General features: G+C 30.5%; 7 protein-coding genes and 1 long non-coding RNA gene across 8 annotated transcripts; 3 read left to right on the top strand and 5 right to left on the bottom strand.

Moving 5' to 3' along the window:
* Positions 1-4: 4 nt before the first annotated feature.
* LOC139088220 (splicing factor 1-like) lies at positions 5-4,680 on the bottom strand. Its single transcript, XM_070637335.1, has 13 exons — positions 4,526-4,680; positions 4,333-4,431; positions 3,795-4,270; positions 3,456-3,659; positions 2,460-2,535; positions 2,070-2,104; positions 1,743-1,860; positions 1,568-1,674; positions 1,395-1,496; positions 726-1,326; positions 610-654; positions 398-543; positions 5-334 (listed from the first exon to the last, which is right to left on the bottom strand). The coding sequence occupies exons 1-13, from the start codon at positions 4,606-4,608 to the stop codon at positions 210-212; spliced, it is 2,217 nt and encodes a 738-aa protein (XP_070493436.1). The 5' UTR covers positions 4,609-4,680; the 3' UTR covers positions 5-209.
* A 604-nt stretch (positions 4,681-5,284) lies between these two features.
* ago (F-box and WD-40 domain protein 7) lies at positions 5,285-10,383 on the top strand. The gene is made up of 6 exons (XM_070637023.1): positions 5,285-5,451; positions 6,723-9,210; positions 9,363-9,588; positions 9,653-9,863; positions 9,923-10,094; positions 10,159-10,383. The coding sequence occupies exons 2-6, from the start codon at positions 6,884-6,886 to the stop codon at positions 10,268-10,270; spliced, it is 3,048 nt and encodes a 1,015-aa protein (XP_070493124.1). The 5' UTR covers positions 5,285-5,451; positions 6,723-6,883; the 3' UTR covers positions 10,271-10,383.
* A 971-nt stretch (positions 10,384-11,354) lies between these two features.
* Positions 11,355-12,657, bottom strand: LOC139088026 (putative uncharacterized protein DDB_G0281311). The gene is made up of 5 exons (XM_070637026.1): positions 12,618-12,657; positions 12,356-12,430; positions 12,261-12,294; positions 11,911-12,196; positions 11,355-11,843 (listed from the first exon to the last, which is right to left on the bottom strand). The coding sequence occupies exons 1-5, from the start codon at positions 12,618-12,620 to the stop codon at positions 11,555-11,557; spliced, it is 687 nt and encodes a 228-aa protein (XP_070493127.1). The 5' UTR covers positions 12,621-12,657; the 3' UTR covers positions 11,355-11,554.
* An 867-nt stretch (positions 12,658-13,524) lies between these two features.
* LOC139088027 (uncharacterized) lies at positions 13,525-13,922 on the bottom strand. The gene is made up of 2 exons (XR_011544184.1): positions 13,785-13,922; positions 13,525-13,740 (listed from the first exon to the last, which is right to left on the bottom strand). It is a non-coding gene; the product is annotated as an uncharacterized lncRNA (long non-coding RNA).
* Positions 13,923-14,039: 117 nt separating this feature from the next.
* LOC139088024 (protein FAM114A2) lies at positions 14,040-15,838 on the top strand. Its single transcript, XM_070637024.1, has 4 exons — positions 14,040-14,194; positions 14,261-15,293; positions 15,349-15,460; positions 15,529-15,838. Exons 1-4 carry the CDS (start codon positions 14,125-14,127, stop codon positions 15,601-15,603), a joined length of 1,290 nt encoding a protein of 429 aa, XP_070493125.1. The 5' UTR covers positions 14,040-14,124; the 3' UTR covers positions 15,604-15,838.
* On the bottom strand, positions 15,466-16,736 carry LOC139088025 (probable dimethyladenosine transferase). Its single transcript, XM_070637025.1, has 3 exons — positions 16,457-16,736; positions 15,850-16,394; positions 15,466-15,749 (listed from the first exon to the last, which is right to left on the bottom strand). The coding sequence occupies exons 1-3, from the start codon at positions 16,680-16,682 to the stop codon at positions 15,600-15,602; spliced, it is 921 nt and encodes a 306-aa protein (XP_070493126.1). The 5' UTR covers positions 16,683-16,736; the 3' UTR covers positions 15,466-15,599.
* A 60-nt stretch (positions 16,737-16,796) lies between these two features.
* LOC139088116 (nucleolar protein 12-like) lies at positions 16,797-18,331 on the top strand. The gene is made up of 2 exons (XM_070637172.1): positions 16,797-17,417; positions 17,620-18,331. Exons 1-2 carry the CDS (start codon positions 16,911-16,913, stop codon positions 17,785-17,787), a joined length of 675 nt encoding a protein of 224 aa, XP_070493273.1. The 5' UTR covers positions 16,797-16,910; the 3' UTR covers positions 17,788-18,331.
* LOC139088115 (transcription factor Ouib-like) lies at positions 17,617-19,310 on the bottom strand. The gene is made up of 4 exons (XM_070637171.1): positions 19,127-19,310; positions 19,003-19,062; positions 18,311-18,945; positions 17,617-18,105 (listed from the first exon to the last, which is right to left on the bottom strand). The coding sequence occupies exons 1-4, from the start codon at positions 19,220-19,222 to the stop codon at positions 17,793-17,795; spliced, it is 1,104 nt and encodes a 367-aa protein (XP_070493272.1). The 5' UTR covers positions 19,223-19,310; the 3' UTR covers positions 17,617-17,792.
* Positions 19,311-19,373: the final 63 nt, after the last annotated feature.

Here is a 19,373-nt window from a genome sequence, read left to right as displayed (position 1 = left end):
CACATAAGTGTAAAGAAATACAACACATTTATTTGATTAAGGCCAATTTCTAAATGGTACAAATTTAAGAGAAAAATTAATAATATTAAATCGTAGTTCAAAGAAAGTATCAAAGTCATTTTGTTTGTTTGTTTGTTTTTTAACGATATTTAATTACTTTCAAAAACACTATTTGAAGCTATTAATCATTTAATTGCAGAAAAATGCGATTATTCAGGAGGAGGTGGTGGAGGCAAAAAACTAGGTAATGGTGGCTGGCTCTTTTTCCCAAATCGGTCATCGTCAAAACTATTGAAAGAGATGGGATGTGTTCCTGGCGGCAAAACGTCCGTTCCTGATACAATGATGAAATAAAATTTGCAATAAATTAAGAATATAATAATAAATTGAAATTTACCTGGAGGTGGCGGAATCATTAATGGTTGACTTTGTGGTGGTGGCATGATGTGTGGGGGCGGAATACTCATTTTCTGATGTCCAGTATATTCACCAGGTAAAGGTGGCAAAGACGTCATCCAGGGATGGTGACCAGGCAACGGAGGACTAGTGAATTAAAATAAAAAAAAATTAATAAAGTTTTATACAGCTGAGACTAGACGAAAGACTCACTATTGACCCATTGGATGTGGATGTGGTTGCACAGGCGGAGGAGGGCTTTAAAATGAATCAGAAAAAAAAAAATGTATTTAGTTATTTTTTTATAAACAAATTAATTAAAAGCTTACTGTTGATGCCATGGAGGTGGAGGAGCAACAGAAGTTGGAGGACCTGGCGTAGGCATATTTCCATTGTTGTTTATATTATTGTTAAGGTTCGATAGAGGTCTGGGTTGTTGGTGTCTCTGATTATCAAAAATATTGAAAGATGGCTTTTGTGGAGGAAGAGGTGGAATTGGGGCTTCACGCTGAGTTATGGTTTCTTGTGGAGCCTCTCCAAGCTCAGCCATAAGACTCATGTATTCCTCGTCGATTTTTGCTTGGTTATTTGAACCTTCTATTCCTCCAAGTCCAGGTCTTTTTGATTTACAATCTTTCGAAATGTGACCAGCTGATCCACAAGCTGAACAAACTATATTATTTGTTACATTTGGTTTGTCTGGGCACAAGAAACTCTTATGTTCTGTACTGCCACAATTTGTACAACGAGGCCCATCAGTTTCTCGTAAAGTTCCATTTAATTGTGCCAGTTCACGCAATTGCATTCTTCGTAAATCATTGCTTCCTTCAGGAACTTCAATTCCTTGCTTTATAACCTCTTTAATTTTGTCTACTGCCTTCTTAACCGATTCAAGATTATTAGCAGTAATAAAAGCATGTAGGGGCTCATCTAGAATACAAGAAATAACAGTTAAATAAGAAGAAATTAATAAAAATATTTTATAAAATAACAATCACCTTCACCCGGCAAGGGTTGTCCATCTTTTCTTCCAACTTTTCCTTCCTTTACGGATCCTTTGCCTCTTATAATAATTTTTGCACCAGTTTCTTTTTCCATTGCTTTAAATATTAATACAAAAATGTTTGTTATAGGTTTTATGTAAGCATTGCACATTTTAAAGTTTATATACCTTTTAATGTGTTTCCGCGAGGTCCTATTAATAATCCTACGAAGTTGATATCCGGATATTCTTCTTGCGGAATTAAAACCTTATCACTAACACGTGTAATTGGAGGTCTTTAAAAAAAATAAGAAAAATCTGTGAAAACACTTGAGATTTTTAGTAAAATCAAGTTTTTTTTTACTTATAATCAGCTGGTGGCTTGAATTCTGGATTCATACATTGCATTCGTGTTATCAACAAATGACGCTGTTCTTCCAATTTCTTTCGAGTACGAAATTCACGAGTGTTCAAACGTTTACCTAAGCATGAAAGATATTTCGCCAACGACGAAGGATACATATATAGTATTTTCTATATTAATTCTAAACAATTAACTGGATTGCCAACTACTTTCGATTATCTAAAAATCAAATTAAAACGTTTTAAACAGTATTTGCTTTTTGAGCAATCCTGCATAGTTGGGCATCCTAATATTTGCAAATTACACATTACTAAATCAAAATCTTACCATCAGTGCTATATATTGGCTCAGGACTGGGACTTCTAAGGAATAAAATTATAATAGACTCCGATTAATTAAAGTATAATCTTTTTTTTTAATATTTAGTATTTTCGGCACGATTTTAAACGGAAAAATTGGGAATATGACAAACAGACAACAGAAACAATAACGAAAAAGAGAGCTGGAAATCTTTGGAACCTTCAGTACCTAAAATATGTAAACATAGAAAGTGTTAAAAAAAGAAATTGATCGTAATAAATCTACGAAAAATAAAACATTATTTATCTGTATGAAAATGGCCTGGAAAATACATTGTAAATTTTTCTGTTATTGAGACCATCCAAAGTGACAGCAACAGCGACTTTTGAAAATTTCATATTAAACGATATAGCAAACCTTTCTTCTGGGTTGAGTGGAATTCCTAAATCTCCTGTTCTCAATTTTCTGCTGATTTCTTCGATTTGAAGTTGAACTGAAAAAGAAAAGGGATTAGAGAAAAAAATTGAGGCAAAAAGCCCCATTATTAGAAAATTTGATTACAATTTTTTAAATAATATTTGCTAAAAATATAAGAACTCGTTAAGTAGAAATAAATAATTTGAAAGTGATTAACAATGTTTACATTTCACGATTGCATTTACATTCATTCTTTTCCATTCTGATTTTGTCTGTCAAATACTTACGAAATTTAACATCGTTTATATACACATCTACCATCTATATATATATTTATATTTCTCTTTCTTTCACAAATCAAAAGCATATAAAGGTATACAAACTTAAAGACACTCTAGTAGTAAGTGTTTCATATTTTGATTTTGTTTAGTTATCTTAATGTTTGTATGCATTTTAAATGATATATGAATTGATAGAAATACTGAACTCAATTATTTGACATTAATCTGATGTAGATTGATAAATTAACGATATTAAAAAAAATGGCGATTTGCATAGAAAAATTTAACAATACGCTTATCATTTAAAAACGTCATAGCCTTTGGAAATTTTTTTTTATATTTTTATATTTGTCATACTAGTGACATTATTCGTTTTAAATGCTTATTTAATTTATATATTTTTTTTTTGACTTTCCTAAAGAATAATTGGAAAAAGATTGAGTTTTGATTAAAAATGATAATTAGTTATTAAGAACACCAAATTCCAGCTATCTTTTTCGTTATTTGATATAGTCAATTTGAAGATCGTATTAATTTCAACAGCCAAGAGGGGTCATTTTTAAGTATCTAAATCTATTGCTATATGTTCAAAAAGGTTCTCTTATTATTAATTTTTTTTTAAATTAATAAAATAAAGTGATTAACGATGTTTTAAACAATTTATCAAGTAAAGACATGAAATGTTTTTTTTTTAAAGAAACGTATTTATATTTACCTAAATATGCTTCTTGCTGGTCTGGATTCAAATTAGATGGAAGGACAGTAGGCATCCCAGGGATGAATGTTTTCCCTTCTGCTCCATCAGTTGACGTTGCCCATCTAGACTTTTTCTTTCGTTTCTTATCTCCACCGCTATTACTTGCTTCTCCACAAATTCCGCCAATACTATTTTCATAGCTTCCTGATCTGAATTCTTCTCCTTAAAATGGACACGATTTTAAATGACAATAATGTAAATTTTTGTAGGTAAGCTAATAAGAAGTCGATTGTATGACAAATATTTGTACAAGCATCAATTTTCATATTAGCCGGTAAATATTTTCTTAAAACTCACCATCACGACTTGAATCATTTCCATTTGATGCTATGCTATTTCCGTTGCTTGCTGTTTTTAGTGTATCGGTCAAATTTTTAGCTTTTAATAAACTTTTAGCTTTTTCCGAAGCTATTTTTAATGCTGCACTATTTGGAACAGAGGCAACTTGCATATTGGTAGAAGTACTTTGGAAAAGATTACTGAAATCGGTGCGAAGTGTTGTGTCTGGTTGAATTGTTGTAAACTGTGCCAGCGAATGAGCTGTTGATTGCTGAGGTGTTAAATTTGAAAGTGACGCTGACAAAAACTGAGTTATTTGAGCTTGTTGTGAAGGAGTTATTTCTAGATTTCTTGATGCCGCAGACATTGTATTCATAACCGAAGATGTTGGTGGGCTGTTAACTCTACGATGAGATCTTTCATAAGAACGACTTCTTCGTGAATCTCTTGATCTACTTCTCTCTTTTCGACTTGTACGTTCTCTGCTGCGATCTCTTAAGAATTGAAGAAACTATTGTAGTGAAAAATTAGCATTTCTTATTAATATATTTGGTACCTTGAACGATCTCTTCTACTTGATTTTCGCGATCGGCTACGTTTAGAACGATCTTTAGACTTTTTATGATGACTTCTGTCTTTGCTGCGTTCTCTGGATCTTTTTACAAAAAAAAAAAAAAAATCAATGTGAAATGTAAAAAATATGGCGAAAAAAATAAAACATAAAAATTCATATAAATTTAGTTTTTTACCTTTTCCGATGATCTCTATCACGCTCGCGTGAACGTAAATCATCTCTGCTGCGATCTTTATCCTTATCTTTGTGCTTCGACATTGCTTAATAATGCAATTTAAATTTCCAAATTTTTTTTCAGTATCAGTCAATAATTGATGCGGGTTTTGAAACTTTTTGCATCTTTCATTTAACAATATACAAAATACTTTGGTGTAATTTTTTGTCTGTCTGACTATTCCATAAATATTATGATCCGGAACCGATCTTTTGATGAAATGTTTGCATTTTACAGACACCTTTATTTATCTATAGAAAGACAAATCTCTTTCACAGAAAATTTCATAATGAAAAGAGTGTCTTTTGCAGAAAAAATAGGCAGATTTCTGTATCATTTTTACACGAAATGGTGTGAATATGAAAATCTATAACGGGAGTTGAAGTGTTTAAATTGTGTTATACGAGAGTTCTCTAAGTCCCTAAAAAACCCCGAATATATAAATTTAATATTCACACTCTTCCTTCTGTTCTTACTGTATCTCATTAATGAACGATTGCTTTTTTTAATAATCATTTCGTTTATCTAATTAATGTGAAAAACTTGAAAAATCTATAGAATATAAAATACTTATATATTACAAATAAACCAAATATCGTGTTAAATAATAAAACGTGACAAAGTTAAGTTGTAAATAACCAATGTTTAAAAGTGTGAATATCAAAAGTTTTCCAACATTTATGCTGCTTACGTCTGTATAGCTGATTAATGTAAACCGTTCATAATATAAAAAAAATCATCTTCACAATTTACAATTTTTCTAATTTATTTAAATTTATCTGGCAATTTAACTTTATAAAGTTATTAAATTTCCACGAACAAGTCAAACATAAATACAGTAAATATGTTCTGAATTAAGGAATAAGACATTTAAGCATCTTTTTTTGGTGAGTAAAAAAATATCAAAATCGTGATCAAAAAGTGCATTTTTGTGACATTTTTTAAGCTTTAAAAGCATAATATTAGCAATTTTAAAACGCAAACAATTTAAAGACCATGCAAAGTTTGTTCTTATAAAGGTTTTGCACAGTTTTGAGGTGAAATGTTTTAGCATTTGGTTTTTTTTTCTTATCATGCATATATACACATTCTCCCTAAAAAGCAGCTATTTCGTCTCAGATATTTTTTTCTTCTCCGTATAACTCGTACACATAACAAAAAATCATCTCTCTCGAGTTCATTAATTATGCATACATTTCCCAATATTTTTCCTTATTCTTATTTATTTTACTTCTATCTGTATTTCAAGTATATGTTAAATATTTCTTTCTTTGCTTTTGGATCCGCACACACCCCAAAAAAATAACATCTAAAATATAAATTTTCTCATGATCTTAAAATCAAATCAAAGATGATGATGATGATGATTATGCCATACCATATATAAATTTATTTTATGTTATATACTTAATTTTTGGGGAAGAAGGCAAATGGGATTTTCTGCCTTTCAAACTTCAGGTAGACTTGCTGCAATTGAATGAAATAAAAAGAAGAATGATAGTTTTTTATATTCTTCAGGATTTCACTTCTTCATCATTTTCAATGCCTATCTGTTTCCTTTTGTCTTCTTCGCACTGCACATACAATACATTCTTGTGTGTATGCATTATTCCTCGATGTAGGTTCTTTTCATTTTCTTATTCTTTCTTTCTCTCGTGTTGCATACATGTGAAATTGGGAATGCATGGGAAAAAGGAAGAAGAACACAATTGTGTATGTTCATGCATATTTACAAAGGAGAGAAGAATAATGTGAGGAAAAAATTAAAGTCACCCTAAGATACTTTAATGAAAAATCAAGGTGCATAAACTATTTCTTGCCTTGTATTTTTAATTCATTAAAGAAATTATTTTGACGGAATGTCTGCCCTATTCTTGAATCTTATCTAATATTAGGTACAACTTTCTTTGTACCGGTCATTCAGATATCTAGATAAAATGAAATAGATGCTTTTTTTAAGTTCTCATTTCCCAAAAATACTTTTATAAAAAATGCGTTCCTTAAATTCCTTCAATTTGGTAAATATACTATACTTACTCTCTTCAAAATCTCTCAATCATTATTTTTACGATAATTTATTATCCTTATATTATTTCCTCAATAACTCATCATCCGTAATAAAATATTTTATGTTTTTCTCACTTTCATATCTTTGTAGTTTTTAGATCGTTTTTTGGGGTGAGAGAAGTTAAACAAAAATAAAACGGTAGTAATCAAAGAAAAGTAAGCAACAGTTTTATTTCCCATACAAAATAAAAAGACAAGAAACAAAGAAAAGGGAAAGGATTCATTTCTTGCAACATTTATATTAATTACACAATGGCTGATGATGATGAATGTGCAATCAATAAAATCACATCAAATGACACATATTATCAGCATGAGAACGAAGAAGATGAGATTCAATTTGACGATGAAAATACTGGAACAGAAATTACAATTACACAAGAAACTGTCGAAAATGAGATTCAAATTGAAACTCCAATGGAATCACACGCAGTATCGATGACAACTGTATCAAATGTAGAAGCTTCTAATGTTAAACCAAAACGATTAAGTGATGAATTTTCATCTCTCGATGAAGAAGTTGACGACATTGACGAGGAAGAAGAAAATGTGAAATTAAGTGTAGCAAAATGTTTAGATGTTGCTTGCTGCAGTAAATCAAGTTCGATTCTAGAAAATGATAATGATGTGACAGAAGAGGAAAGCTCATCAAATCCACCATTTTTAAGCGATAAAGCTGAAACATCATCGTGCATTAGCTTATGCTTTAGTAACAGTAGTAACAATTTATTTGTGCAATCAATCGATGATGCAATTGAACGTTCAGATTTTGAGAGTGAACAAAAATTAACGGGTGGAATAATAATCCGTGCATCGTCACTAGTAAAAGATAATGATAGACTGAATTTTGATTTGTTAAATACTAGAAGATCTGCAAATAAAAGTGATGAGATTGATCCAACGCCAAGCGTGTCACAAGAAAATATTACCAGTAATGAAAAAGCTGAGACGTCAGCAGAAACAAATGTTCGAAATGAAATCACATCGACACCAACAAGTAGCCGCTGTAACGCAAACGATATAAGAAACAAAAGTACAATTCGTTCATCAAGTGCAAAGCAAAAATTATCTGATAAATATTTAAGTATAAAAAATGTCACTGTCACTGGTTCATCAATGACTGATTACGATAATGGTGAATCTTCAAAGTCAATATGTATTGATAAAGTAGTTGATCAAAGTGAGCATTCCAGCAAACGAAGTAGTGGCGGTAGTGCCAGTATAATAGTCGACAAAAGTGTAAAAATTAATCTTTTTGACGATGAGCCATCGACTTCATCAGGAAGTACGAATCGTCGTCATAATCATCACAATTCTCTAAAAGATGATGAGGAAGCAATAGAATCTTTAAAATTAAACGATGATTTTATGGATAATACAAATCATGATTTGAGTGATGATCTTGATCCAGAAGATACGTGGGCTGATTGTGAAGATGGCGGATCTGACTGTGAAGAAATTTGTACATGTCGAAATGATTCCGATGAAGAGTATGGAGCTTCCAGTAGCAGTAGCGAAGATGAACTTCCTTCTCGTGATGTTGATTTATCAAGTTATACTCAATTGGATCCAATTTCCGATCTTCAAGATACTGGTTGCGATGGAACACCAAAAATTCAACGAAAACGGAAATTAACGGAACAATCAATGTTGCATGTTGCTTCTGAAAGTCCCATCACATCTGGTGGAAATCGTAAAAGACTTGCTTTAGAAACAATCTCATCACCACTTACAAATATAATGACACCGATATCAAGTCAAAATCTTGCCACTCCTAAATCTAGTTCAAGTCTTTTAGTTGAAAAACGTACTCCTCGATTAATACCAACAAAAGAGAATCCACCTCCCGAATTAATGGAATGGCTTTTAACCTTTCAACGTTGGACAAATGCTGAGAGACTTGTAGCTGTCGATAAGCTCATTGAACAATGTGAACCAACTCAAGTTAGATTCATGATGAAAGTTATTGAGCCTCAATTTCAACGTGATTTTATTTCCTTGTTGCCTAAAGAACTTGCTCTTCATGTTCTTGCATATTTAGAGCCGAAAGATTTACTTCGCGCCGCACAAACATGTCGTAGCTGGCGTTTCTTAGCTGATGACAACCTTTTATGGAAAGAGAAGTGTAAACAAGCTGGTATAATATCAGATGCTTGCCCGGATAGACCGAAACGTGGACGTACTGGCAATATGCCTAAAATAGCATCGCCATGGAAAGCAGCTTACATGCGACATCATACGATAGAAATGAATTGGCGTACAAATCCAATTAGGACACCAAAAATTCTTAATGGACACGATGATCATGTAATAACATGTCTTCAATTTAGTGGTAATCGTATTGTATCCGGATCAGATGATAATACCTTAAAAGTATGGTCAGCAGTGACAGGAAAGTGCCTTCGCACATTAGTAGGCCACACAGGAGGGGTGTGGAGCTCACAGATGTCTGGAAATCTTATTATAAGCGGCAGTACAGATCGTACCCTTAAAGTTTGGGATGCAGAGACTGGCACATGTAAACATACACTTTATGGGCACACATCAACAGTTCGTTGTATGCATTTACATGGAAAAAAGTACGTTGTAATGTTTTCTTCACTTCATAATTGGATAGATTTTAAAGCTGATTAAGAGCAAATTAATGGCTTTAATCTTCTTTCATTCATTTTTCCATACGTTTATATTTTTAAATCCATTATTATTATTTTTTTCTTTAATACCTTTTTAGAGTTGTTAGTGGCAGTCGTGACGCAACACTTCGTGTGTGGGATATAAATGATGGAACTTGTTTGCACATTCTTGTTGGACATTTAGCAGCCGTGAGATGTGTGCAATATGATGGAAAATTAGTTGTATCAGGCGCTTATGATTATCAAGTTAAAGTATGGAATCCAGAACGACAAGAGTGCTTACATACGCTGCAAGGTCACACAAATCGAGTATACTCACTACAGGTAACAACATTATTTCTTTTGACTTTTGAACTTTATGATAACGAAAAATGTTTTTGTCTCATAGTTTGATGGTGTTCACGTTGTTTCGGGATCATTAGATACATCCATTCGTGTGTGGGATGCAGAAACAGGTGCATTACGTCACACACTAATGGGACATCAATCACTCACTTCTGGTATGGAGCTTAAGAACAATATTCTAGTTAGCGGTAATGCAGATTCTACAGTTAAAGTGTGGGATATTATAACAGGACAATGTTTAGCTACATTAGCTGGTAAGAAATTTTAGTTTTATTCTTTATACGAAAGAAATTTTAATATACTCTCTTAAAAGGTCGAAATAAGCATCATTCGGCAGTAACTTGTCTTCAATTTAATAATCGCTTTGTTATCACAAGCTCTGATGATGGAACAGTCAAACTATGGGACGTTAAAACTGGAGAATTTATAAGAAATTTGGTTGCTCTGGATAGTGGTGGAAGCGGCGGAGTAGTATGGCGTATTCGGTATGTCCTTGATAAGAAAATGTTCATGAGTCAAATCGATAAATAATATTTTTTTACTTTTTAGTGCAAATGATACGAAATTGATATGTGCTGTTGGATCTCGAAATGGAACAGAGGAAACTAAACTTATGGTCCTCGATTTTGACGTCGAAGGAGCTTGTACTAAATGCTCATAGGAAATTGATTAGAAACAAATACAAAAAAATTGTTTTAGTTATTAAACATTGATGAAAAAATGTTACAGAAAATTCATACATACTAAAAAGCAAATCCTTTTTTTCTCTGTTAAGTTTTTGGTATTTTCATTTAATTATTTTTTATCTTTATGTCATATTTCTTCCTTGTTTTTATTTGTATTTTCTTTTAAACATTTGAAAATTTTCACTTCTGTAAAATTATTTTTAAGACATGTTAATCTATCTAAATGTATCATTTGGTGGTAGTTAGTTTGTTGACGAGTTTTCTTAAACAATGCAATATATATTCAATTATGGAATAGATATGAGCAACAGAGTTATCTTAAGCTGCATGATATGTAGAAAGATAACTACATCATAATAGTCATACGCACTAATTATATTAGTTCCGAAGTTGATTTTTCTATAGAGCACATTCAAAATATTTGATCTATACATTTCTTTCCATAAGAAAAACTAATTGGTTGAAAAAACAAAAATAGAAAGTCAGGGTTTATCATTCAAAGTAAGGATTCATATGAATTTTTTTTTTTCTATTATTTAGAAAAATTCATCACAGTAAATTTAAAATAATTATCGTTTCGTATATACAAATGATTTGAAACGAAATGAGTTATTTAGGACATAGTAATAAGCCATCAGTTAGTAAGAAAAAGTTATGATTGATTAAAATGAGCAACGCGAGATTAAATTTACAAAATAACAAATTAGAAACGAAGGAAAGGAGAAGAGAATCCAAAACACAAAGTAATTTTTGCAGGAAAAGTTATGAATATGTTTTCAAATTAATTGAATTTACTATTATTACGTAATATGTATTATGGATGAAGAATTATCCATGAAAATGAGATAAAACATCAACAAAATGAAAAACTATTAAATGATGTAGACTGATAAACTAATTTATTTTAAACGACCAGTATGCGCGAAGTAAAATTTACATTTAAATAACAAAACTTGCTTCAAAAAGGCATAAAAGTTGCATTATAGATATTTTACTTTTAATCAAATCCCAAAATTTCAAGAAAAGTGATTAACAAATAAAATTAAAAACCCTAAAAAATATAAGACAAAAAAAAAATGCGATTTTATTAGTTTATTTTTCAGAATATTCTTTTTTCAGGTACATCATGCTTAACTAATTCAATAATAATTTCATTCATTTTCTATATTGCAGTTTTCTAGCTAATATATAAAAATCAATAGATCTTCTAATAAATTCATAATTCAGGGATGAAGATCAATGAGAAGAAATTATTAAAACTAATCAGAAATATTTGCTTCTATTGCTTCGACGTCTAATTCACCAAAGTGTTCGGATAAGGGATTAGTTTCTTTAAAATTGTTGTTATATTCTGATTCTTGATGATGATAGTATCCTTCATTTGAATGGTTATAATTATAATTGTCAACATATTGAACGTTGTGGTTCTGCTGTGATGGCGGCTTATAATGATTTCTATTTCCGTTTCCATTATAATTATTCCAATTTTCATTAGAATGGTTGCGTTGATTCTTGTAGTGACGTTGATAATGACAATCATTTTGATCACTAAATATGGAGTATAATGAATATAAAATATGTAGGACTTGTACATATTAGAAAGATTGAAACTTACCAACGAAAATTTCTTGAATTTCCTCTTCCATTACGTCCTCGGTTATGATATTCGTTAGCTGACCTGTCACTATTCATGTAATTTCCGTTTGTATATCCATTCATATTACCATATGAATTATATGGATATGATTGGTTAATCTGCTGAGCTGGGACATAATATTGTGGAGGAGACGGTGCCTGGTATTGAGTCAATTGCTGATAAACAGGCTCTAAAGGACTTGGATAAGCTATCGGCTGTGGGGTCATAAAATTATATGAAGTTGGCAAAGGATAATAATACGCAGCTGAAATAATTAAAAAAGTCATGAAAACCGACATTGTACCAGTATAAACTTAAAGCTTTCTTACGTGTAACATGTCCGTGATCCAACTGTGGATTAATCTACGAAAAATGTGGTAAACAATTAATAAAACTTAAATTAGAAATTAATTCTGCAACTTACAACTAGATAATATCTTGGAGGAAAAAAGGGTTCTGCATCCGGATTCAAGTTGATGCTTGCAAATCTTGTTTGAGCCTGAGAATAAAATACATCATTGAAATAAGTTTTTGAATAACGTACTCAATATAACGAGAAAAATTTATTAGATTAAAATTTTAATGTTTAAAAGACAAGATTTTGTTAAAACTTCATTAAATTACAATAAGCCTCGCTTAGATCTAACATATTTAATGCTTTTTACCTTAAATATACTTTAACTTACCATATTTTTTAAATATTTTGTAAAATTAAAAAGTCGAATCAAAATGGCGTTCTTAAAAATGACAGTTATAAATTCTGCTCAATTGAAATAACCCTCGAAGGGAAATTTTCTAATAATTTGGTCGGATTAAATATTTAAAAATAACTTACCTAATTTCATAGTGCTGGTTTTTATATGATTGTGTATTTATGATTATCTATTTTTATTGTGAAAGTAGTAATTTAAAAATTTCCATTTATTGCGATTGTTTTCAGTGATCATAATTTTTTTTGATCGTTAAATTTCAAATCTTCGGGGGGTTAACAACATTATAAATATTGGGACGACTCCAAAGACGATTTGTCTCAAAAATTACATACTTACATTACGTCTTTTATTCAACTTTATATTTATCCAATGTTTCTTGTTTTTTTTTTGTCGATAAAATGCTACATTTCATTGAAATATTTAATTAAATAAGAAAAATTGATTAGAAGACGAAGGAATTTTTGAGAAAAATCATCAGTGGAATCGCCCATATGCTTAACAAATAATTTAAGAAATCTAAAAAAGAAAAATGATTTTAACCGAAGATATCCAGCAAATCAATAGCGATACATTATCACAAGTAAAGGTAAATAGTATGCTAATAGTTATGATAAGCAACAAATTACTCAATTTTTTTAGGACACAAATGGAAGGAACAAATTAAAAAGCTGGCTAAATAGGAATTTTCGTATTGAGATGATTGATGGACGAAAGTTAATTGGATTGTTCTTATGTACTGATCGTGATGCTAATGTAATCCTTGGAATGTGTTCAGAATTTAGAAATTCTGAAAGCGAAGCTAGAAATCTCGGATTAGTAATAGTTAAAAAGTGTGCAATCAAAAAGATTGAAGTCGATGTTTTTAATAATCAAGGAGAAATTTTATAATTTATTGGAATAATTCTACTGTATGTATTTATTTAAGAGTCTAATATATTATAAGAATAAAAAATTGGATAAACTGTATATTACATTTTTTATTTATTCTTTTTCTGTTCTTCTTCTAATGGATCAAATCCTTTTTCCATTCTAATTTTGAATAATTCATAGGTTCTCTTTCTATCAAAATGTTTAACCCTATAAAACATTAATTAAGCTATTATCAATATTAATTAATTTACAATATTAATAAATACAAACCATGTTGATGGACAGTTTTTTTCGAAGAGTTTTCTCAATTCAACACATTCTTTTGGCTCTTTTTCAGACTGATTATTTCTATTGAAATTTGGTGCATATTTGTCCAGACACTCCCAATACCGATCTCGTGCATCCCAACATCCTGTCCTTGACTTTTTATCAGGAAAATCTTTCATTTTCTTTTAATTTTATAAATAATGAAATATCGACTAATGTTTATGATTAGTTACATTCTCCGCTAGATCAAAATATAAATCCTTAGATTAAAATTAAATCTAATCATCACTTGTAAAAAAATATTCGTCATCAAGTTTAATAGTTTTTATTGTTATTGGATATAATGCCTGAAAGCGATTCTGACGACTTTGAAAGTGCTGACGAGGATGTTGATCATCAGAAATCATCCAAAGGTATTAAGTACTTGATTAATTACTAAAAATTTAGTAATATTAATGTTAAAAAAATATGTCTTTTAGAAACTTACAGTAAAGTAACGAAATCTGAAGATGTTAAGCCACAAAGCGAAATTAGTGAGACGATGAAGAAATCAAATAGTGGAAGTTCGTGGAGAAGTTGGGGAGCTTTTGAAATGATTAGCTCCGCGAGTAAAAGTGTCGCGAGTGTTACAACAAAAGTTTCTCAATCACTAACTACTGCAATAGAATCAATGAATAATATCCCAGACCCTGAAGAAATGGCAAAGATGCAAGTGGAAGACAAAAAGACCAAACAAGATGAGCTATTTAAAAATGAGCAAAAATCTGAGGAAGAAGCAAGTGGATTTAAATTAGATAGTTTACTTTCAAATGTAAGTTTAATCAGTTCCAAAGTCGTTTCTGGTGGACTTGAAACATTAGAAGGTATTGGAAAGAAAACGATGAATATAATTCAGGAGACTGATCCAAATATCAAAAATAAGCTACGTAACATAAATTCATCAAATAGACCGAATTTGAGCGAATTATTGCAGGAAGCAAAATATTCGGATGCTGGAAATGATATTCGAGAATCTGAGATTAAAGTACCATTAGTGTCGTTTGAACATATTCTTGAAGAATACAGTGGATTAGTATATCTGGAAGCATTAGAAATACTGTCGAAGCAGTCTAAAATGAAGATCGAACTTTTGATGAAGCCACTCACTGGAAAATCTTTAGCTGATATGGACGAAACATTAAAGGAAGTTGAAGAATTATATGAGTTACCTGATTCAGATTCGGTCAATGATAAAGTAACAACTGCAACTTTAGGCGAACATTTAGCAAAAGCAATAGAGGATTTAAGTATTGCTTTAAATGTTAAAGAAATTGTAAACTATTCATTAAAACTCGACAAACAATTTGAAGAAAGTAACGTTACAGAAAAAGATCATAAGCAAATTTATAATAATTGCATAGACGCTCTGGCAAAATTGTGTGCATTGTCATTAAACAATTATCAAAAAATGGCAGAATTGATGCTTTCACTCAGTCACAGATCTACAGCAGATGAAGTTGATGCAATCATACAGTAAGGAAATATTTTAATATAATCGATAATTTTTTTCTAATTGATTATTTTTCAGGCTTACGTCGATTTACTTCAGTCTTTTTAATTATGTTGCAACAAAATTTTCCGAAAAAATTGCTAACTCGAACGACGAAACTAAAAATATGTCGATGGAAATGTTCATTGAGGTAAATTCATATTTATTCTAACCATTTATGAAAAACAAACATAATTTTACAATTATTTTCATTTGCAGTGCTCGAATGCAATATCTTATGTAAAAAAGGCATTTGGTGTCTTTATTCCAATCCTTCAAATTGGAGCACTTTAACTAAAATGAATGCCTGCACTGTTGAACGCATGAAGTACTTTCATGAAATCGTCAATATCCATTGTTCTTGCTCTAAGTTTATCAGCTTCAAGTGTCGTTAATATCTCTTCAATTTTACTTTTTATGTCGAAATCTTTTGGCACATCCTGAGAAATAAAAAAATAAAATGTACATAATGATACCTTCAATATATGAAAATGAAATACCTAATAAAAAAAATGTTATAAAAATTTAATGAATTCTTACCAAATTATTAATTGAACAATGAAGTCTATAGTTTTGCTCTAATGATGTTAAAACTGATGTGTGCTTGAACTCAGCAGCTAATGTTTTATTTTTACGTAAAAATGCAATTCTCGTCAGCCCATCCCATTCTGTATAATTTACTTGAACTGGAGGGTTTCTGGGTTCAAGACGGATAACAGCACTTTCAACTTTAGGTGGCGGTTTGAAATTGTTTTTCCCCACTTTCATTATTATATCAACTCGAGCAAGAAGCTGTGTATTTATACTTAATCTACAGTAAAGTTTGTCACCAGGTTTTGCAACTAATCGTTGAGCGAATTCTTTTTGGAACATCAATATTGCACATCTGAATTGACGATGAAGTAACAATTTAAAGATTAAAGGAGATGATATCTGATATGGAACATTAGCAATGCACAAATCAAAAAATGGCAATTCTGGATTCTTTAAAATATCTCCAATTAATATCTGCAACTTTGCTTGCATTGGTGTACCTTGGACACGCTTTTGTAACTCTGCTACCATTCTTGGATCTATTTCACAGGCTATAAGTATAAAATTGTAAATAAATATCTTATTGTAACTGGATCTTTTAAATTTAACTCACCAATCACTTTTTTGGCCTTTTCTAAAATTTTAACAGTCATATTTCCTGTTCCAGGTCCTACTTCCAAAACTGTATCTGTATTTCGAATGCTTGACTTTTCTATTATTGACGTTATTACAAGAGGATTCTTCAATATGTGCTGACCAAAATCTTTATTGAATACAATTCCTTGCTTTGCAACTTCATTGTGTACTCGAGACTTTTTTTCGCTCTTAACTTTCGGCATTTTACTACAATTTATTAATTATTTTTTTATTTTTAAATTTCACACTTATATAGTTCAAAATCAAAACAAATACATAACCTCCAAAAATTTTGTAAACAAAACAAATCAGCACGACTTTTGAATTTCCAAACAATAAATAAATTTTATGAAATTTAAGTATATTAAAGAACTTTTAAAGAATCAAATTATAAAGAAGTGATTTATTAAGAACATAAGAATCATTTTAAAATGGGGAAGTCTAAAAATAAGAAGCCAAAAAATGAATTGGTGTTTGATAATAAGCAACGAGAAGAATTTTTAAAAGGATTTAGTAAGCGAAAGAAGCAACGTCAGAAAAAGGCCCAAGAAGAGATAGAACTGAAATTAAAAGAAGAAAGGAAGCGTATCAAAGATGAGTCCAAAAATTTAAAGGATACATTTAAACAATCATTCAAACCAATAGAGGAATTGAAGGATGTTGAAAGTGACAATCAAAGTGATGAAGGATTTGAAATTGAAGATGTAACAATCAAAATCAGTCAGCCAAAAGAGGATGTAAATAAGAAATTTATTGGATTACGTAGATTTGAGGAGTCAGACATCGAAAACGATAGTGATGGAAACGAAGAAACGGAGGATATCAATAAAATTATGGGAATGGAGATAGTAGAAAAAGCCGACAAAGCGGAGGGTAATGAAAAGGAATTGCCAAAACATCTAAAGGATATTAAATCTGAAAAGGATTTCAAGAAAATGGTAAGCTGTACCACAGTGATCTAATTTCAAAAATATTGTGAAATAGGATCATATTTATACATTGGCTACTTGAACCTTACTGGATCATTCAATGTAGTTATTTTTTATTAATTTTTTGAAATCAAACCACTGTGACATATATGTTAAATTGTTTCTTTTATTTACTTAATTATACTTTTTATCTTAATATTTTTTTTTTTAGATTAAGAAACAAACAAAAACGGCCTTAAAAAAGAGTAAGATTATACAAAAGAAAAATCAGCTTAATCATAAGAAAAATGTTAAACTATCGAATCGTAAGAAACATTTTAAGGAAAAGTTTTTGAAGAAGCACAAAAAGATTCCGAAACATAATAATAAAAGTAAATGATTGTATTATGCTGTCATAACTTCAATTTCCTTTGCGTTTTCATCATCTTCAATCGTTTCCTCCAAACACTCTTCAAATATAATTTTTGGTTCATCTTTAAATTTCTCATTTTTCATTACAATTTCGAAGCTTATGTCTGGATGATGTTTCTCTAAATGTTTCTTTAAATGTATCTTCTGTGTGAAGGGTCTAGAACATTCTTCGCACCTATACTTTTTTACTGGATCGTGTATCAATTTATGTTTACCCAAATCACTTGCATTTGTAAATCCCTTTTCGCAGAAATCACAAACATAGTTCTTCTCTTGAGTATGCGACCTAAAATGTTTAAATTAGAATTTGTTAGAGATCAAGGATTTGATGTAACAAAACAGCTTTTAATAGCTGTTTTTAAAGACCAGCTGCTAATAATTGTTTTTATTCGTAATATATGATTTTTCGCTAGTTTTCAGCATAAATATTGATATACTCGAAGATGATCTTCTTCGAGTTCTTAAAAATATGAAATAAATAAATTGCATACCTTATGTGAATTTTTAATGAGCTTGATTGACTGTATGATTTACTGCAGTAAGGACACGTGAATGGTTTTTCTTTGGTGTGAGTCCTCAAATGTGCCTTAAAATTTCCAGCTTGAACGAAAGATTTTTCACAAAACTCACAAGAAAATACTTTTACATTAGCATGCAATCGCAAATGATCAATAAGATTGGATCTCTTTTGGAATTTCTTGTGACAAACATTGCAGACGTGCTTACGATTTGGATCTTCAAAACCTGCATCAGTAGGTTTTGATTTTATCTTTTTAATCTCAATATGCTGCCGATTGGTGGAGTCAGGAGCTTTCTTTAAAATACCTGTTAAAAATGATACAGCGTCGTTTCCTCCCCCTTCCGATAATTCATCTTGATAAATGTCTTTCTTTAAATGGTCCGAACTATTTTCTTCTAGTTCCTCTAATGTCTCATATTCAAACATTTCTTCGTCCTGAAATTTAGCGTTTTCATACATTTCATTTTCTTCCTTTTTTTCCAAATCACTGTAATTTTTGAGAAGTCCATCAGATTCTACTGCTTGTTTCCTAAACTGATAACTTATCGTTAATTTTGCGGCGCAATCTGAACATAATCGTTTGGGTAACTCATCACTTTGCGATATCTAAAATTAAAATGATCAGATTTTTACAAATTATAAGGAAATAAGCATCAAACTTACCTCTAAATTGGTGCATTCAATAAATGCGTCTGAATAAGTTAGTCCATCCATATCAGGAATCTAATTGAAGCAAGTTAAGCAATGATATTAAGGAACAAACAAATTTCATCAGATTTATATTTACCTGATCTGCAAAAAAGATGCTATTTGATTTTATCAGTAATTGCCTGCATACACGACATCCCAAATAGAAATTTTGTTGATTAACAAACTCCTCCATGATTTCTTGTAACTTCTGTCAGTAAAATAGCATTAAATTTTCATAATTTAAGTGATTTTTAAAAAAGTTTTAAATTTTGTAGAAACTTTGTTATTGTAAATTTGAAATTTTAAATACCGTTACACTCTAACTGCAAAATACAATTCAAAAA

This window comes from Chironomus tepperi, unplaced genomic scaffold (genome assembly GCF_022539635.2).
Source record: "Chironomus tepperi strain 1889 unplaced genomic scaffold, CSIRO-AGI_Ctep_v1 contig_161, whole genome shotgun sequence".
NCBI lineage: Eukaryota > Metazoa > Arthropoda > Insecta > Diptera > Chironomidae > Chironomus > Chironomus tepperi.
The sequence above is the reverse complement of the archived record's forward strand: the minus strand, read 5'-3'. Positions and strand labels throughout refer to the sequence as shown.

Bases quoted from the DNA above. Each gene is read 5' to 3' on its own strand.
- LOC139088025 (XM_070637025.1), bottom strand. From the start codon at position 16,682: ATGCCGAAAGTTAAGAGCGAAAAAAAGTCTCGAGTACACAATGAAGTT. The intron at 16,395-16,456 runs GTGAGTTAAATT...TTATACTTATAG, and splicing joins AAAGGCCAAAAAAGTGATTG to CCTGTGAAATAGATCCAAGA. The intron at 15,750-15,849 runs GTAAGAATTCAT...TTTATTTCTCAG, and splicing joins ATTGTTCAATTAATAATTTG to GATGTGCCAAAAGATTTCGA.
- LOC139088026 (XM_070637026.1), bottom strand. The intron at 12,197-12,260 runs GTAAGAAAGCTT...TAATTATTTCAG, and splicing joins GGATCACGGACATGTTACAC to CTGCGTATTATTATCCTTTG. The intron at 11,844-11,910 runs GTAAGTTTCAAT...CTCCATATTTAG, and splicing joins AATTCAAGAAATTTTCGTTG to TGATCAAAATGATTGTCATT.
- LOC139088024 (XM_070637024.1), top strand. From the start codon at position 14,125: ATGCCTGAAAGCGATTCTGACGACTTTGAAAGTGCTGACGAGGATGTT. The intron at 14,195-14,260 runs GTATTAAGTACT...TATGTCTTTTAG, and splicing joins TCATCAGAAATCATCCAAAG to AAACTTACAGTAAAGTAACG. The intron at 15,294-15,348 runs GTAAGGAAATAT...ATTATTTTTCAG, and splicing joins GAAGTTGATGCAATCATACA to GCTTACGTCGATTTACTTCA.
- LOC139088115 (XM_070637171.1), bottom strand. From the start codon at position 19,222: ATGGAGGAGTTTGTTAATCAACAAAATTTCTATTTGGGATGTCGTGTA. The intron at 19,063-19,126 runs GTAAATATAAAT...TGCTTCAATTAG, and splicing joins GCATCTTTTTTGCAGATCAG to ATTCCTGATATGGATGGACT. The intron at 18,106-18,310 runs GTATGCAATTTA...TAAACATTTTAG, and splicing joins TCATTAAAAATTCACATAAG to GTCGCATACTCAAGAGAAGA.
- LOC139088220 (XM_070637335.1), bottom strand. From the start codon at position 4,608: ATGTCGAAGCACAAAGATAAGGATAAAGATCGCAGCAGAGATGATTTA. The intron at 3,660-3,794 runs GTGAGTTTTAAG...GTCCATTTTAAG, and splicing joins AAATGATTCAAGTCGTGATG to GAGAAGAATTCAGATCAGGA. The intron at 2,536-3,455 runs GTAAATATAAAT...TTTCTTTTTCAG, and splicing joins CCAGCAAGAAGCATATTTAG to TTCAACTTCAAATCGAAGAA.
- ago (XM_070637023.1), top strand. From the start codon at position 6,884: ATGGCTGATGATGATGAATGTGCAATCAATAAAATCACATCAAATGAC. The intron at 9,589-9,652 runs GTAACAACATTA...TTTGTCTCATAG, and splicing joins ATCGAGTATACTCACTACAG to TTTGATGGTGTTCACGTTGT. The intron at 10,095-10,158 runs GTATGTCCTTGA...TTTACTTTTTAG, and splicing joins GGAGTAGTATGGCGTATTCG to TGCAAATGATACGAAATTGA.
- LOC139088116 (XM_070637172.1), top strand. From the start codon at position 16,911: ATGGGGAAGTCTAAAAATAAGAAGCCAAAAAATGAATTGGTGTTTGAT. The intron at 17,418-17,619 runs GTAAGCTGTACC...TTTTTTTTTTAG, and splicing joins AAAAGGATTTCAAGAAAATG to ATTAAGAAACAAACAAAAAC.